The 19,658-nt window shown below is 36.4% G+C and overlaps 1 protein-coding gene across 2 annotated transcripts in view; it reads left to right on the forward strand.

Moving 5' to 3' along the window:
* LOC145663659 (uncharacterized) overlaps window positions 1-19,658 on the forward strand; it is a 98,577-nt gene that overhangs the window by 64,825 nt on the left and 14,094 nt on the right. Inside the window, exons 12-14 of one of the 2 annotated variants that reach the window (XM_081729762.1) lie at window positions 12,532-12,679; window positions 16,855-16,923; window positions 18,908-19,023. In XM_081729762.1, the coding sequence (XP_081585888.1) occupies window positions 12,532-12,679; window positions 16,855-16,923; window positions 18,908-19,023 (333 nt within the window). Of the gene's footprint in view, window positions 1-5,712; window positions 5,837-12,531; window positions 12,680-16,854; window positions 16,924-18,907; window positions 19,024-19,658 lie in introns of those variants that run through there. The other variant, XM_081729766.1, reaches the window with a different exon arrangement.

Here is a 19,658-nt window from a genome sequence, read left to right on the forward strand (position 1 = left end):
TGAATGAAGATAAGGCGAAGGCCAGTTGTTGGTGTGGGTATATCCAACATACTGCCTGGCTCTGGCAGTTCAGTTACACCGTGAACTTGCGTAAGGACAGAGTAAACACTGGATCTCCACAGAGCGTCACAAGGGCGTGTATGCTGTACGAGTTCAAACTGGGGTCAAACGCCGCTGTAGCGGGGCGGAAGATATGCCAGGCCTTTGGTGAGGGTGTCGTCACTACGTGAACAGTGCAGCGGTGGTTTTAGAAGTTTAAGAACGGTAACGAAACACTCGAAGACGCACCACGTGCCGAAAGACCAACACACTACAAAATGAAGACCTTCAGGCAGCAATTGAGGCGAACAGTGGTCAGACATGTGAGGAACTGGGACTACAATTCTGTGTGAGTGGAGAAGCCAATTGGCAGCACCTCGATCAACTTGAGAAGTATAGTAGGAAGTCGAAAATCCGAATTAATTGGGACCACAGGTAGTTCGGATTTTCAAATTGTTCGTATTTTCGAAAATGCCATTTAGGCTTTTATATACTGTACGGTATGCTCTTTTATCGATCCAGTGATTATACAAGACACACAGTAATTACAATACCGTACGTAAGACTACTTACATTTAATATTTCTGAAGAACCTGCTCGTACATTAAATTACACTGTTCTTATAACTCACACTTAAAACTTAACTTGTATATGCCTAAGGGAAAATAAAAATAATAATATGTATGGCAAACAATTACATATGAATGAGCTTTTGTAAAAACACTGATTCACACAACGCCGACGGACAACCCTATTGCTTGTTTATCGCTAGCGCTAAAACAAAATGTAAAAAAGCTTCTAGGGATCGCGTTCGGATTATCGACGTCCTACTGTAGTACACGTTGGGTCCCACATGATTTGACTCCGGGTGAGAAGACAACGCGAGCAGACACCTGTGTTTCTTTGCTGTCTCATCTAAGGAAGGAGCCATTTCTGGATTGGGTGTTGACATGTGATGAGAAGTTAGTCCTGTACCAAGCTCCACGGTGCCGTCATCATTGGTTAGCATCCCATGAACCGGTTCCAAAACAGTCGAAACCAGCACTGCTACCAGCTGGTCAGAGCATCAATGCAACTTGTGTACTGTCAGCAGTTGAACCATGTTCAAGAAAAACTCAAAACTCTAGAACCAGCACTTCTGAACCGCAAAAGGGTCCTCCTGTTAGAGGACAACGCTAAGCCTCACGTGGCTAGGATGACCCGGGACACCATTCTACGACTTGGATGGAAACAATATTGCATCCGTCATACTCCCCGGACATTGCACTGTCCGATTATCACCTGTTCCATTCCTTGAACAATCACCTTAGAGGACCCAGTTCAAATCCCTAGTAGAGGTGCAAAATGCACTTGATACCTTCTTTGCTTCACGGCCCACCATGTTCGCGATGGAATCCATGGTCTTCCAGAACGTTGGCAGAAGGTCGTCAATGCTGATGGGGACTATTTGATCTTCCAGGTACGTCTTAGGTGACATATCATTGTTCCAATTTACAGCTTCGGTGCTGATAAACAACATTGAACTACAAACAATATATCCACCATTATAACATTCAGCTTAGCAAAAATACGGAATAGTGCCTAATGATTTTCAGAGATATGAAACTTCTACACACCACTATGTATTAAGCAAACCTCAGTAAAAATACATTTATGTGAAATTTGTATGGGATATTGGAAAGCTATTCATTAGTAATTATTAACCGAGAACAACAATTTAAATGTTTAAAAAAGCGATTTACATTTAATCTGGTTTTTAAGTGCGACTATAATCATGAAAACCATGATAAAATTTAATTAATATTTTTATTGAGATAGAAAATTCATGATTTTTTTAAATATAGTTGTTCCTTAAGGAATATACATTTTTTAAAAATAATTGCATATTTACTTTCGTTTGAATTTCGTTTAATACGCTTTCTCCGTTGTAATGGCTAGCGCGTGTACCTCTGGTGCACATGGTTTCAGGTTCGATTCTCGGTGGGAGAGCACAAAAGCTTAATTGCACAATCCTTTCACTTTCATTCGTCGTCTGTCTCCTTTAGTCTAAAGAACATAACCGTGAGACGTTAAATACATTGTTTCTTTTATTACAAGTCACTTTACGAGTCTTGAAATTAATTCCTAATAAATTATTTGTAAGTCTGTATCTATCTTTTGAATCTTTATTAAGAAAATCAATGCACGTTTCCGTATTTCTTCTGATTTTTTTTCTATTTAGTTTAAAATTTTCTTAACTTCTCATTTATATATATTAAAGAAAATATGTTTTGTTGCTGTACTTAGTACATAATCATAAGTGAATTGAATATATTAATCTGCAACAAATTTTCAGGTTTAATTTAAGTAGGGAAGCTTTACATGAAACATCAATGCTTCCCAGTGTGAGTGTGTAGCAGGTACAGACCATTTCATTCACTTGAGATGGAATCTGTATCTGTGATGAAAGAATCAATGGAAAGATCATTCTTGGTATAATATTCAAGAGTGATGTTTCCCCAGTACTTGACATGAAAGGCATTATTTGTGAATATAATTGGTTGTCATCTCGGTATAACGTAGTGATTATTGTCGCATGAACGATATTTGGAAGAAAGAAATTAATAGTCGGTTTGACGGTAAAGTAGTGTGTATAAGAGTCCTGAATTTTATCATTAGATTTGTCTTTGAATGTTTCATCAAGTATGAAGCATACTGAGAAAGTAAAGATGCAAAAGCAATGTATTTTGTTGACAATAGCAGATACAAACCTTTAAAATTAGTAGTTAAAATGTAAAAGGCATGTGCGTATACGATGGGACGTCCCCTGCTTGTGAGTGGTACTTCAATATTTAGAAAATGCGGATACAAAAATATCTCCCCTCTATTTTTATATTTATTGATTTAAGTTTTCATTTCCTGTTATTACTGTAACATTTAGTTACTGTTCAATGCAAGTTTAAAAGTTATTTCTATGCAAAACGCCTATATCAATTTTATCAAACTCTAATTAAAATAAAGCATATACTGTAAGGCCAGTGATTAAAATATTGATCTATTGCGTTTTAGTAAAGTTTCTTGATTTCACTGAGTCCGAACTCAACTTTGGCCAATAACTCGGGAACCAAAGGTCTGCACACTATAATATTTCATACGGGTACTAATCTTGTCAAGCTGTGCAACGTATCAATTTTGTAGAGATCGGATGAGTTTTACCGATAGTGTAAGATACATATGTATAATATCCTTGTAATAGATTTATTTAAAAAAAAAAATGAAGGATGATAACTGTAAGAGATTCTGATTTTTTACTTAGTGAGGTACATTTTTTGCTAAGGATATGAGTTCTATTTGTTTCTTACTGGGCTCATTTGGTTGCTCAACAGTTGGACATTGTTGTGTAAATGTTCCACTTCAACGTTTTAAGTGGTAGCACGCTGCCATCTTCTGTGGTATCCATGCTGAGACAGAAGTAGGAGACGATTGGACGATACTGTTTGTAAAAGAACAGAATATCCAAACATCAAAATTCATTTTTATACTTCATGAGCAATTTGGATGTTAGAGATATTGAGTAACTGTTGACGCTGCGAGTAGCATCTGGTGTCTGAAGAAGCAAGAAACAAACTTATACGATAGCACTGATGGAAATCATATTGTGAGTAACAGTAACAGTCGAAAGCAATATACGAACAGAAGAAAGTTTACGGGCATTTTCATACAATATATATATATATATATATATATATATATATATATATATATATATGGCTCATATTTGTTTGTCTATGCTTTGTATCTTTGCTTTCTATATATATATATACATAATTCTTTCTTCATAAAAAATTGAACAACGATGGACATAGAAAATATACATGTACTGACCCATTTCCAGACATCTTGATATTGGGTTAAAAACCCAACTTTCGTGTGAAGTTCCTGGCTGAATGCAGAATTGAATTGAATTGAATTGAATTTTTCTTTATTTCAATTCTTACTCAACCGTTTTACTTACATTCGCAGACTGTAGAGTAGTTTCTTCTAAAACCCCTCAATCAGTAGTAAAAAAATGTAAGTTCCAGATAACGGAGAATTGAAGTCTGAAACTGATTGATTACATCAGACATATTACTTAGAAGGTACATTCGCGAATTCTGTCCTCGGGATTTGTGTAAAATTGATTCAAATGCAAAGCTCTCCGCAGTCCAATGTGTATTGTACTAATTTTAGCGGCCCATACCGGTCATTTGCTTATTTATGGGCATTTGAATATGGGCATTATGGGCATTTGCTTCATATATCCGAAATTCAATCATACACTACTATAATGCTCGGACACAAAATTGCTTTTACTTTCTGTAAATGTAACTGGACATGAATGTGGGCATATGCAAAACAAATTGGATGAAGTACTGCTTCTCTTGACACATGTTACCCACCCAGCTACCATCTTGGATCCACCATATTGGATTCAACTTTTGGTATTTCAAATGGGAATAGGTGCAAGTGATACATCAAATTCGTGTACAGTTTTCTGGAAAATTCATTGGTGCAGTTAGTTTTGGCGTAGCTTGTATCGTTTGCAAGGTATTGCATGTTAAATGTCAGGCACTTCACGAATATTGAACCAAATAGAAAGTTGTGTAGGGCCCCGTCTATATATGTAATCTTTTACGTGATTTATCGTCGACGAAATATTCTCTGAACGTACACACATACAAACACACAGACGTCAATACGGAAATGATAGGCCTTCACCCACATCTGGTCGTATCTGGATTTATATCAGGCATTTTGACCGTAATACAATACTTCGTTGTTATAGTATAACATGGACGTAGTAATAGTCACTCATAGAAATGTAATAAGATTATGACACCGATGTTATAAAGAGTTTGTTGATACCTACAGCATTTTTCAGTTAGAAATTGTTTTGATTTGTCAACATCAAAAACGTAATCGTAGCTGATGCAATGTCTATTCCCGAAGTACCTCGAGGAATTTAACATGCAATACCTTCCAAATGGTACGAGCTACGGTAAAATTTACGTCAACTGTGAATTTCCGAGAAAATTGCTCATGAATTTGATGTATCACTTGCACCTATTCCCATTTGAAAAACCGAAAGTTGAATCCTATATAGGGCCAGGATGTGTAACATGTGTCAGAGAAGCAGTACTTAATCCAATTTGTTTTGCATATGCCCACATTCATGTCCAGTTACATCTAAAGAAACTAAAAGTAAGTTTGTGTCCGAGCGTTATAGTAGTGTATGGTTGAGTTTCGGATACATGAAGGCCCATAAATATGCAAATAACCGATATGGGCCGCTAAAATTAGTACAATACACATTAGTCCGCGGAGAACTTTCATTTGAATCAATTTTACACGAATCCCGAGGGGACCAAGGTAAAAATCTTCCGTTATACTGGAATTTCAAATATTGTGGGAAAAGATGTCTGGAATTATACCACTCAAAATAATCGACGTAGAAAAAAGTGTACAATATATTCTGTGCACCAAATCTGCAAATGGGCCAGTGCACGTTTTTTGTACTCCTTCAAAATTGCTACATTAAGATATACTGATTCATCGGGACTCTTATATCATATTTTCGTTGCAAAAATTCACAGAGAAATGAGAAACAATTAAATGCCTTTCATGTGAAGTAAGAAACCTGAGAATTTGTTGCAGGCTCTTCATCCAGTACTAGAGAAATATCCAGGGACTCGTAACAGGGACGACTTTCAGCAGTTGACTTGCGAGCTTGGTAATGCGAGTCCGTTAAATTTTTATGGGAGCCGATGGTCAGTCATAGGTAAGTACTAGTACCTTCCTTTCCAGAGTGGCGACTTGAAGAGCGACGTTGCCTTTTCGTTCCATCAATATATTTTAAATACAGATTCTGATTCTTTTTTAATTAAAGGAAACATTGACTTTTTCTTTTTAAACCAATGTATTTATATTTAGAGTAATAGGACGTGAGTATACATGCATAGTGTGTTCCTTTTTCGTATGTGCTTTTCCAAATCCATTTTAGAGCTGTGTGTGGTATTAACGAGTAACTTCCAAATATTAGTTTATTTTTCTTTCATTCATTCAGTAATACAGTATCGCGCTCCGTTGAAATAAAAAATTGTTAGTATTAATTAGATTATAAAAGAGATAATTTGCAAATTTTATTTGTTGAGCTATGTAAAATTTGATTATTGATCATATTTCCTATTGATTTTTGAACGAGATCCATCATGTTTTAACTATATTATGTTTTACTTATTAGTTTCTGCTATGGCACTACTATTGCTATTTTTATAGAATAGGCATTACATAGTGTACATGGTACTCAGTTCACTTCTTATAGTAGCAAGAAGCCATATCTTTAACGAAGATATTTTGTGGATAAATCATGATGCAATATATATATATATATATATATATATATATATAGGGTGTTTCAAAACAACACCGACAACGTTTGGGAGCACCAAGATAAGACAAAAAGTATAGACCAACCTGGGTGCACAAATGCTTCCTTTTGGAGTTATAGGCTACCGAAAACATGAAAAAATGAACTTTAAAGGTCCATAGCTCCAAAACTATGGGACCTATCGGAGTCGGGTCAAGACTTCACTTAGGTACTAATATGTGCTCTATCTTAAAATACATGTTTCAGAATCCTAAGGCACTCACGATGCAATTTTTATAGAGGGAGTTTGGCTACTGTCATATAATTTGAAGTAATCTTCAACTGCATCTATAAAAATTGTTGCGGAAGTACCACAAGATTCTGAAACATGGATATTTGGATAGCGCACATACTAGTTCCTAAGTGAAGTCTTGACCGGCTACGGTAGGTGCCATAGTTTTGGAGCTGTGGACCTTTGAAGTTCATTTATTCATGTTTTCGGCAACCTATAACTCCGAAAGGAAGCATTTGTGCACCCAGGATGGTCTATACTTTTTGTCTTATCTTGGTGTCAGGAATCACCTCCCAAAGAAACGTAAATTGCACGTCATCTCTTAAAGGATCTCACTTTTTTTTTTTTTTTTTTTTTTTTAACACGAATAAGCATCGGATTAACATTAATTAGTACGTCCCGAAAATTTGTTGTAGTGAAGTTATAATTACGTAGCTTTGTATACTTGATATCCTTTATCTTAATTGTCAGTTCATTTCTAGTTGTCCACATACGGTTTGAAGTTACAGGAGAAAGAAACTGCATCATACCTCTGCTTTGCTGAAGTATGTAGTAGTTTCGCTAGTTGTCACATATAATGGATTAGAGCTTGTCTTCGGACAGAATACTCAATAAAATATTGCATTTTAACATTACCTTAATCAGCATCATCATCAACGAAACCACTCATGGAAAGATTGATTATGTTATTTGAAATGCACTGTCGTGTTTTGCTAAGTTTTCTGCCAGAAATCGTGATTTTTACGCCACTTAATCTAACATAGCTAGATGTAGCCACTAAACATAGCAGAACATTAGTAGGGTGGCCTGTTTCTTTCTTTGGTTCGAAAAGGTTTAATAGAAAGTGATAAATTAAGGAGCTAGAGTATAGATAGATAGGAATTAATTGAGAATTGCGATTTGAATACTGCATATGGAAAAACGGAGTAAATATGGCTCCATTACACACACAGTCATTTGTACGCATTAGGAGTATTTCCTCAATATGGAGGCATTCTTGACTTACCTATCGAGAAGCCAGATACTTGGGAGAGGGGTTTCTGAATTAGTTAACGTTGCGTAAATCAAATTTCAGCGAGTATGTTCCCTTGTTGAATTCATGTGATTTTAGTGTGATCTTCAGATGCCCGTGGAATAGTAGATTTTGGTACAAATATTTCACTATTTGCACTTGGCTGGCTGCTGTTTATCTTCACTTCCAGCATCGAGGCTATATGAGACGTGAACCTACTATAATGCGCTCAAATTTCAAGACTTTCCCATCAAAAATCGAACCGATGACCCTATGTACCAAAGACGCGCGCTAGCCACTAGACCAACAGAAAGAGCAACATTTATACAATGGGGAATGTGCTGAATACGATTCGCTAATAGGAACCACCGTGCGTTGAAATGCAGTCAGAATGTTTTGTTTTGTTAGTAAAACGTTTTCCGCGCAATGGCAATTTTAATTGCGGAATGAGATCATAAACACGTGGACTGAGATCGGGCGAATATGGCGGATGTGAAAGCACTCCCCCCCTACTGCTGTAAAATACAGTAGACGCTGTCTACTATGTGAACTATCGCGTTATTGTTTAGGATAATAATGTTGTTCAAAAGTTCTGGCCGTTTGGTGCATATTACATGGCTCAATTGTGACGTTAAAAAGCATCTGTAATACTGGGCACTCAGTGTTTCTCCCATGCATTGAATAGTACAGATAACGTCTTGCCAGTCATATGCCAGAATGACCTATGACCTTTGTTGGTGAAAGATGACATCAAACCTTGTTTTCGCGATAACCCAGGATGACGCCATTCATGGACTGTCGCTTGATTTTTGGTTTATACACGCCTGCCCATGTCTCGTCAATTGCAATGATGTAATTCAACATGGCATCTCCTTTCTTCCTACAGTCTCTCTAGATTGAAGATAGATGTTTTATTCTGTTTATTTGGAAGGTAAAAAAATAAATGCACTGTTAGGTAAGTAAAGAGGTTTCATTTTGCTACTTCGTGTGTAGTTGTGCTTCTTAACAATTTTATCAAAGGAAAATAAATATCACGACTTTGCGCGGTATTATTTACAAAGTGTTGGCACGCTATTGCAACACGTATGTCTTGGACTAGGTATTCTTTATCTACGTCTGGGCTGATGACTTCTTAGTTTCAGTGGTATTTGGTCGAAACGGAAATGGGTTCATTTTTAGATATTCTTCTCGAACTGTAACTTGTGAAAATTTGTTTTGCAGTGAAAATGTATCCTGAACTGTATGCGGAGATTTTTGTGGAATCAAATGGGGGGGCTTTTGATATGACAGGAGGAATGGCTGTAATATTCTAAAGTGAAAATTATTTGCAAAAGGAGTGGAAGTTCATCTTTGATTTTTTTCATGCAGATGGTTAATCGTAAGGGCACCACTGCAATGCATTGTCCTTAGTTTCTATAAAAACATTTTTTCTTTGTTTCTTTTATGTTTTAAGTCCTTTCTTGCACACACATTTAATACATTTTAATACAATTTATTATCAGTCACTTACTGAAGTTACACTTCCACAGAGCAGTCATACATGAATGGTTAGCGTTCTTGCTTCACACTTGGAAGATCTCAATTTTGAATCTGCAGATAGACTTTCTCACTTTTAGTTTATAATAAAGTTTTATTTAATTTATACATCACAACTGAGTTGAAATTTACACAACTGAAATAAACTACAAACATTTTGTTCATATCAGCACATAAAATATATTGTCCAAAATTGGAAACTTTCGAAGTGAATGCTACAAGGAACGGTCCTAGGGCCAATTACATTTTAAATATATGAAAATGGTTTATTCTTCGTCTATTAGCAATTGTGAAACTTTGGTGAGAGGAGAGTGATTACAAAAGGAAGATTTTGTCTAAAGCTTTCCCCGAGGGGAGAGTTCCTAGCATCGCTGCTACGTTCCCTCTTTGCACAGCCATACTTATTCTTTGTATAAGATAGGATGAAGCTCGGGTGTCGCCTATGTTAAGAGTTATGCGGTGTCCAGCTTCATTAATGAAGTTTAGACCTTCCTGACCCCAGGATCCACAAGTTTCAATGGCTATGGTGACGAAGTGGTATTTGTCCAAGAGGTTGTTATATTTTCGTCTCTTTTCATATTCTCTGCGAGTTGCAACCGTCCCAGTTTTTGTGGAAGATGAAGGAAGATTAAACGGGGCTAGGGTATCGGTACAAGTGAAATCCCATATTAAAACCTTCCCTCGTTTCCAAGGCACCCAAGACATCCCGTCAGGTCTCTTGCCATCAGAGCGACTACACCCCACTGGCTCTCTTACGGAGGGCGTTCCAGAGGAGATGAGGGCTCTCATAATGAGATCGTTAACAGTAGAGTGTCGAGAGTATCTGCCAGCACTGTGAACACATGATAAGCCATGTATACCTTTCTTATCCACTAAACTTCCACAAGCAGGGCACTGGTGTTGTTCACAGACATCTGATCCCAAACGTAACGCACAAGCGATTCGAAAACTTTCGTCGGGAAGATGCAGCCCTAGGGATGAAGATGGGATAGCTTGTAACCAAGCACCTGCTTCAGGGGAGGGAAGAAATAGCAAGAATACGTGCCTTATCTTCAGGATTGGTGAAGGACTGAAGAATAGAAGATAATCTGGAGTCTATAAGAGGAGCGTCCCATGAAGATTGAAAACTTCTCTTGTCAAGATCAGGTAGATCGAGTCCGCCGCACGATATCCACTGGGAAATACAATCATTTATCTCAGCTTCTGAATCCTGATGAATATCCCGGCAAAGAAGAGAAGTAATCAAAGGCATAGAGCTATACATGGAAAGGAAAAATGGAGTAGCCAAGTCAAGGGCTCCACGAATTCCTAGACCTCCGTTATCCACTGGGAGAGATGCTTGTAGCCATGAGTTATCTGTGAGAGAGCAGTTGAGAAGAGATTCTAGGCCAAGTCGGATGGATTCATCGTATTGTTCCAAAAGATCTGTCTCACGCCAGGATGGAGAACTACGAAGGAAATATAACAGTCTAGGAATGGCTAGTGAGGCCCGTAGGAGATAAAAAGTTGAGTGGGTAGATATCTTAGATAGGCGAGTGAAGAAGAGATCTAATTTAGATATCTTATCCAACACTTTCTCACTGAATCAGTGTAATGTCAAATATATCAATATCTAACAACATATATAACATAACCTTTGTCTCTGCTAGTTTATGTCTGGTGCATAACATTTGATTTTTAATAGTTTAGTGACTATGGTTGCTAGTACTTTTGAATCTAGATATGCTGTTTTAATTTTGTAGGATATTCCTGTCCCGTGGGTGAATCTTCTGTAGCTTCTCAATAAAAAATCGTAGTATTCTCGTCTCTTTTGTGTAAAATGGATAACAACTCTCTGCCTTATGTTAATAACAGATTGGAGTCTGAGAATGAAAGTCTCCGAGTCACATCAAGTAAATATCGTTGGTGCTATTTTAACAATAGTGATCAATGGATGATTCATTTTAGCTTTTCTATTTCCAGCGAAATAAGACAGACGATACGCTGTAATCTAAACTAAGATTGCAAAAAATATATTGAACAAAGTATTTTTATTTTCAAATGTTTTTTTAACAATGAATGGGATTTATTTCATTACAGCTGTTCTAATTTATAAATTTCACGCTGTGTTGTTACAATTTCCGATACATTTAGTTATTTCAAAAACACTGAATAGCATGATAACGTTTATCAAAAGTAAATTTACATTGTCATGTATTGTAAAAATATTTATAGTAGATTATACTATTATAGATTGCATTTTTTACGAAACTTATACATATAATTAAATAAAAGGTTTTACCTTCCTGATGCGTTATTTACTTCCTTCTGATATTTCGACCCTCTTTCTTATACAGACTTATGAGGCACATATTACTTATGCAGGTAAATACATGTACATTTTCTTTTTAATTTGGACCTGACGTTCCGTAAATTATAAGCTTTGAAAATATTGAAAAATATTTCTGACCGTCATTCGAAACACAACGAAATTGTGCTAGTCGTTTACATATCAAGAAATGATGTTGGCTGACAACAGTGAATATAAGAGACAAGCCTATTTTTGTGTTTCAAGTGGTGGTCAGTAACAGTTATCAGTATTTTCACAATTTATATTTTACACAATTTTAGATCTAGTTTTTAGAGAAGGGATGCTTACTTGTGTAAATAATTTGTTTCTCAAATGAAGCCTGCAAAAGAAAGGTGGACGACATATCTGGAGTAAGTAAACAATTCACGCAACAGAAAGATAGGACTTTTTCTTTATGCTGTGTCAAACAAAATAGTTTATATCAGATCATAGAAATTGGTCTTCATAATTAAATTTCCAGCTTAGACGATTTCGTTTACATAATGCCAAAAGATCCTTAGTTAAATATTTCAGTATATCAATCAAGTTTTTAATGCTGCACTTCAGCGAAAAAAAAAATCTTAGATTTTACTCTTTGTCCTAATACGAGTGCAAAATTAACAGAAATTTAGTGGTAAAGCTAGAAATCGAAGTAGAAACGTATTTTTGTATTTGGTTGTGGTCTAGTTTAATGAAAATTATCTTAAGTAATGTGAGTATATCAAGTTTTACTTCTTGCTTTTAATGATTACATGTTAATCCTAATTGTAGCATTTATTTTGCTTGTATTTATATTAAGTCGATTAAAGTATACTGATATGTTTTCTAGTATTATCGGTTTCCTTTAGGTTTTTTGAGCGCTGATCAATATATTGTGCTTACAGATTTACAAATATCAAAGTTATAATATATTTGTTTCTAATTCGCTGTTCTGGCAGGATCAACTTAAAGACGCTACTCCTGTTAATGGAGGTATGGGCATGTACTTACTCCAGAAGATGGGGTGGAAGCCAGGAGAAGGTCTTGGCAAAAACAAGAAAGGAACATTAGAACCTTTGCAGTTGGATATCAAAATGGATAAGAAAGGTATGTTGTCTATAGCTGTTGGCTTGCTAAACGCATTGTAATTATTATACGTAATATCCATGTCCTGTTGTTAACGAGAGTAATTTTGCAATTGCCATCCTAGAAGTACATTTAGAAAATATACTTTACGTAAGGAATTGACATTACTGAAGATTCATTGAGTAAAATTGATGATTACCGTATGTATTCGATTATAAGTAAATCGACTAATTTTAAGTCGACTCTTCAAAAATCAAAAATGAAAATTTAAAAAGAAATGTACTAATGAACCATATAGAACATAAGAAATAAATTTTCTTGTTGCATGATAATCAATAGTGCTAAATTAATATGCTTTTCATGTTCAGTAATTCATTTTTCTTATTATAAATACTTAAAATATCTACTAAAATACAAACATTCGAGCAATATAAATTGTATTTCTCTCCAAATAAAAACTAAAATCCATTACATTTACAAGAAAATCTACTGAAAATTCCTAAGTCTACACGATGGCAAAATCTACTTCTGATAATTTTCGGAACTTTTTCCTATTACATCGATTAAGAGTGTCATCTACTTAATTGGCCATCTTAACGACATGGTTCTAAGCTGGGGGTCATTTTCTGACCCAAGAAAAACCTCTGTCACAGTTAGGAGGGAACTGGAAAACCCTGAGAAAACCCATGACACTATGTTATCCATCACAGATTCACATGATCTGGTTCGAACTAAAAACCCCTAGAACCAGAGGTAAGCGCTCCACCACTGATCTGTCGTGTTTCCCTCCGTAAACTAAGCATATTTTCATAACATGTAGTTTGGTACATCAAATAGAATAGATATAATTACATGACATCATAGGGCATCATTAACAAAATGAACCGTCGGATAATTATACACAAATAAGTCAAGTCGAAGATATCAAGAAAAGTATTCGTCTGCATTTGCATCTACTCATTGACTTCAATTACACTATTTCATATTATGTATCATTCATATTAACTTTTGAGATGCGAAGTAATTTTTAATGGTATTTTGGTTAAGTGTAGTATTTTTTACATTTCTCCATGTTATTGGTCACATTTGCTAGTAAATACGTTCGTTTTAATTTTTTTTTAAAAATGATTTTCAATTAAAAGTCGTATGTTTGTATCAACGTACGTAATGGGTGGAGTAAAACGGCGTCTTCCTTTGTTGAAAAAAAAAAAATGCTTCAAATTGTTTTATTTTCTGAGTGCTAGTTAAAGATTTTGTGAGAAAACACTTTGTTTTCTTCATTGTAGTATCGTATAAGATTTCTGAACCAACTGTGTTTCTCGGAAAAGAAAGTAGAGAGGCCGCCCCGAAAGGGGAGAAGTCAGAAAGCGCGAATAAGAGAAATTTATTTACATTAGGGTTCACACAGACCTGAAAAGTCAGGGAACGGACATTGCTATGTGCAAAAGGTCAGGGAAATGAACGAGAAATCAGTGAAATTATTTCAGTTCATAAAAGATGCATACGATGCTCCTACAAACCTAGAGATGGAACTTATTTTCTGAGTGAATGAATTTTTGTTCCGAAGGTAAATTTATTCAAATTTTACAAACCATGTTTTTAGTTTAGAAAAATACTTGCTGTCTGAAGTAAGTTCTGTTTCATCATTATTTAGTGATGAAGTGGGAGGTTGGAAGGTATGTGCTCCCTGCAGGAAGGGTTAAGGGAGCTCTTGGATAGCATTAATAAAAAGAAGTAATTGCTTGTTTTTGAAGTAATGCTTTTCCTTCAAGTTTTTAAGCAAATACTTCAAAAACTGTATTAATAAACATGGGAGCAAATGCATTTGGATACTCTTTTTAAACATTTGTTTCTAAAACATTGCATTCACTTCAAGAAGCAATTACTTCTTTTTACTCATACTACCCCTTGTGTCGTGTGTCGTCCTTTGTCGTCTACGATGTGATTTAATAATTATATATTAAAAATATTCCAAGTATTAAAGTTAGAGCTTTGGGACTTATTTTATTCGGTACAGAAGGCTTTAAAGATTTCAAAACTACTACATTCAAAACATCGAAAATTTTCGTCATAAGATCGGTTTCTTCGGGCAGGGTAGCATATAGTAGTGTTTTTTAGGCCACTGGCACTCAAATAAATATGTATACTGTTCCATTATACTACTAATTATTGTTGAGCTTGTATTTAAATGCCTTTCTCTTCATTTTAAGTGTGAGTGAAACGGATCTAAGAAAAGTAATTTTAGTGAAAGCTGGCTTGATGCAAAACAGTATCACCATGTGAACTGTGTACATAGTTATCTCAAGTATTCTGCAGATGAGTTTGTTGCCTTAGAGGAAGACAAAAAGTAGCTGCTATGTCCTTTTCCCGCACTCCTCTCTGTAGTTTTGACTCCGTAAAAGCTTTAGTTGTCACGTCACACAGAAAAAGACAAAAAAAAAAAAACAAAAAAAAACGAATGCGCACTCAGCTCCTATGTAATTTGTGTTATTTTTTTGTAATGTTTTGCACTTGTAGTTTTGAAGAAGTGAATTGCATTTCACAGTTTTATATATAAATTATCAGGTAGTTGTCTTCTTAAGTTAGAAGTGCAAACAACTTCAAGTCACTTTCGTAATCGTTGTGTATATACTCGGCCGGCCGGGCAGGGCGGTCAAATATCATTTTTTCATTTACAAAATTGAATTCCCCCTTCCCGTCTTAGGCTTCGCGTGCTTCAAGTGGCATAAATCATACTTCTTTATATATCTTCGGTCTATTGTGCGTATTACGCTTCTTGTTTCATGTCTCTAGGACTGAATTAGGGAATGAACAACTGAAATTTGAGAATACGTATATTTATAAGACTATCTATAAAATGTATTGAGGCTTTGGAGATCAAAATTGAGATTATACTTCTTGTTATTTGAAAATATTATTATGAAACCACACATGCATCATTGTGTTCGATGTTCTGTCATTTTTCCGACAACCTTGTAATCTTGTCACCGTAGAACGTCTGTGGTTTCTAGTTAAATTGGGACATATGTGACTTTCACGGGTCTCTTTTGAGACTTACTTAACACCATTCAGGAAGTTCTGCAGAGACCGAAACAAATGACAATCTGACGGTGCCAGATCAGGACTATAATGGTTACATGAAAACCTCCCAGCCAAGTTCTTTCAATTTCTGACGGGTACTTAAAGATGTATGCGGTCTGGCGTTTCTGACCGTGCCTTTTGATTTGCTAGGTGCACTCGCTCTAATTGTCAACAGTACATGTTTGAGTCTACCATTCTGCCCGGTGGCAGCAGCTCGTGATGCACGAAACTCTTCCAAATGCACAGCATAACCTTCCTGGTTCAGTGTGTGCTTTTCCACAGACTGTGAAGCTTCTTCTCATTTTGACCACAATGCTTTAAGCACATTATTGTCGTAGATTATCCACTTCTCAGAAATGGCTCTAGTTCGTTATGTTTCAGTGGAGATTCGTAGATAGTAATTCGATCGAGTAAATGTTTTTGAGTCAGAACATGTGGCACCCAAACATTGAGCTTCTTTCTGTAGCCAGCTTTCTCCAAATAGTTAAACACTGCTTGGTGATGGATGTTTAAGTCACTGGCGATGTCATGACTGCTTACATGCCAGTCCTGCTAGACTTCTGCCAGAATAACATCGACTTTTCCTGTGATTAATTACCCTTTGCGAAATTTCCAGAACGAAGGCGATCGATCCATCCTTTGGCTGTTGTTTCTGATAACGTATCTTGCCCATAAACAACACAAATTTCTCCACGGGTCTGCACAGCATTTGCACCTTTGTCGAAGTAAAATCGTAAAATGTAACACAGTTTTGCGGAAAGTTCACTCACCTTTACAGCGCATTATCTTTGTCTGATTATAAGAATTCCAACACTTTTTGCACATGTACTAGCTTCAGCCGTCAAATAACGCTAGCCCTGATCAGCTGCGACTTAAATACCCTGAGATTTGAGATACTAACGCCATCTTGTGCGCAAAGGCCTCAATACTTTTTCTGTTACCTAATATTAAGTTGGTCATACGTTCCGCTTTAGGCGGGACAGTCCCTCGTTGCAGATCGGTGTTCCACTGTCGGAAGTGTATATTCATCTGTTTACTTTATGTATTGCTTTTCTGTGACGTACTAATGTTTTGTATGTATCAGTATTTTAAGTGCTTATATTTATATTTTGTAGGGCTGGTTTCTCAAGAAGAACTGCAACCTGCAGTTATTCCACCGCAGTGCCCTCGTAAAGAATTGACAGGTAGGTATATACACTATTAGATTGTATTAACTCCAGTATAATAACGATAGTATTGTATTAGCATGAAGTACTGTATTTTATGGTCTATAAGACGCACTTATTTCTTCTAAAAATTGCCTCCAAAATTTAGGTGCGTCTTACACTCGAAATTAATATAAAAAATGACCAGTGTTCGATTTAAAATTCCCGCCAGTCTTAAAAATCGTATACTCGATGCCGCAGGAAACCTATCTTTATCTGGCAACATTGGATTCTACTGGCAGCAGCGGTGCATCGATGCGACGAACATTAGTTGTGGGTATTCACAAGCTTGCTAACACTGTCTTCCTTCCACCCGTCAGTTGAAAGTTCAGATGACGATTTTCAGGGATTTTAAAGGTCAGTTTGGTTTTATAAAATAAGAATTTTTTTCGTCTGCTTTGCAATCTAATAATAAAAATGGTAAAAAATTACGGTGCTTTTTTATAAAATTGCTTAAAAATTAAGGTGCGTCTTATAGTCGGTAAAATACGGTAATTTACGGACAAATACTTCATAAATTTCGCTTATCAAACTTCTCAGTGGCTAAATAAACATGAGGAAGTAATTCGTCGTTAATAAAGCAGGGATAATTCAATCGTATTCAGAAGGGTAAGGAACACCATAGGAAAGTGACACGCGAGTACAGTCACAGGACTGATGGCCGGAATTGGGACTTTTGGGAGAGATACTCAGTAACCACACTGGAGGTCAAATGACACAGAAATATACCAGATGGCGACTGTAAGGCACCTACTTCGTGTGGGTTCATCCTGTCGATTACATATCGGTCCCGTTTGACATCATCAGAAACGTTCAGTATGGTGTGCGATCCCCCATAAAGATAGCACAGCGTGTTTCCATTCTATGATGAGGCCATCTAACAGCTTCTGTACTAATACATCCCACTCTTGCTCAAGCACTCTTGAAGGTAATCCAGAGTCCGGGGTGGTGACTTTCGGGTTGCAGTCTGATATGCAAGGGCGTCCCAGACATGTTCAATCGGACGGAGGGACATTATCGTTCATTAGACGAATCCTAGAGCCACGTGCACCATGGAAGAGTAGCACATATTGTTGCAGGATAACGTCCTGATAGGTTGCACGTGTCACAGTATCTGCGGGAGCACATGCAGGAATGTCTGTGCGTGAACATGATTCCATCTCAGACTCCTGGTTCGCGACAAATATACAAACGTCAAGAATTCTCCAGACTGAACCGGAACTTATCAGTGAAGCATACTCCACGCACTGTTCCTGAGTCCATTCACGTTAAGTTAGACACCATGTTAAGCTTTCTTGACGAAGTTGTGAGTGACATGCCACTAACAGGTTGCCTTGCATGAAAGGACACATCGTGTAACCATCAATACACAGTTTACCAGAAGACATGTATTCCAGTGGTTGTTTTAGGATATCGAGCTGATGCAGACATAGTGCTGGTTGAACGTCATCAGACATTTATTGCCAGGTAGCGATCCTCACTTTGGGTTGTGGTATCTGAACGACCTACACCATATTGCCTTCGAATGTTTTCGTTCTAGCATTTTGTCCACAGTCGCGAAATTAACTACGAGCCACATTCTACTCCGCATCCACACCTTGTTGACCTCACCTCATTTTTAGTCTTCCGATTATCCAGGCACGCGTAGTGTGTCCAGATGCCTTCTTTCAGGAACTCGGTTTTCCTGTGCCTTTAATGCGTACCTACCCAATGAAACGCGTAACACTTAAGTAATAAGCTGGTCTTGTCACGTGGCTACAATTTACGCCATTTTTGTGAAGCATAATGTAATATTGCCTGTCATCCACAAAATCATTTTGTGCCAGGGTGTTTCGGGAGAAAGCAAATTCCTTAACTTTTTGGACATGTATATATATATATATATATATATATATATATATATATATATATATATATATATATATATATATATATATATATATATAATACCATATTGTTACAGGAAAACATCCAGTCTCAGCTCTGGTGGAATTATGCACGAAGAAAAAGTGGGGTCCACCTTTCTTCGATTTGATATATGAAAATGGACCAGATCATAAGAAGAACTTCCTGTTTAAGGTAGGTAGTTTTTATTGTTATGTTTGATCGATTAATTTTTAGAATACATGCACTTACGTAAGTAATACAAGAATTCAATGATGAAATATACTGCAAATAACACTCCTCACTTATCTTGTTGCCATTGTTACCGCTTACAACTTTTTTCTTATCTAGCTGTCTCATGAAGATAAGTAAGGAGAGGTAAATAGTAGAGCTATATCAGGGTTCATACTGGTTAGGGAAATGGTGCAGGATCAGTGAAACTCAGGGAAAAAGACTTGAAATCAGGGAAAGTCAGGGAAATTTTAGAAAATCTATTTTTTCTGACATTAATTGTACACCAGTTTCAGCTTAGCCAACCATTAATGATCACAGTATGGAACGTTGCTCAAATTTTTATGGGTAGTAAGTAGAATGTTCGTATGAGCAATTGATTATTATTTGTCTCTATGGAATAAATGTTCTCGTGTATAAATATTCACCGTTATTTATTCCTTATTTATATGACAACGTCATCCGACACCTGTTATGAAAGTCAGAGAATTTTCTGCCAAAGATCAAGAAGAAGTCGGGGAAATAGATTTCTCCAGATCAGTAGGAACCATGTATAAGGTTGGAAAATGCGATTCATAAAACATAATGGAAACATAGAA

This window comes from Thermobia domestica, chromosome 1 (assembly GCF_964235325.1).
Source record: "Thermobia domestica chromosome 1, izTheDome1.hap1.1, whole genome shotgun sequence".
NCBI lineage: Eukaryota > Metazoa > Arthropoda > Insecta > Zygentoma > Lepismatidae > Thermobia > Thermobia domestica.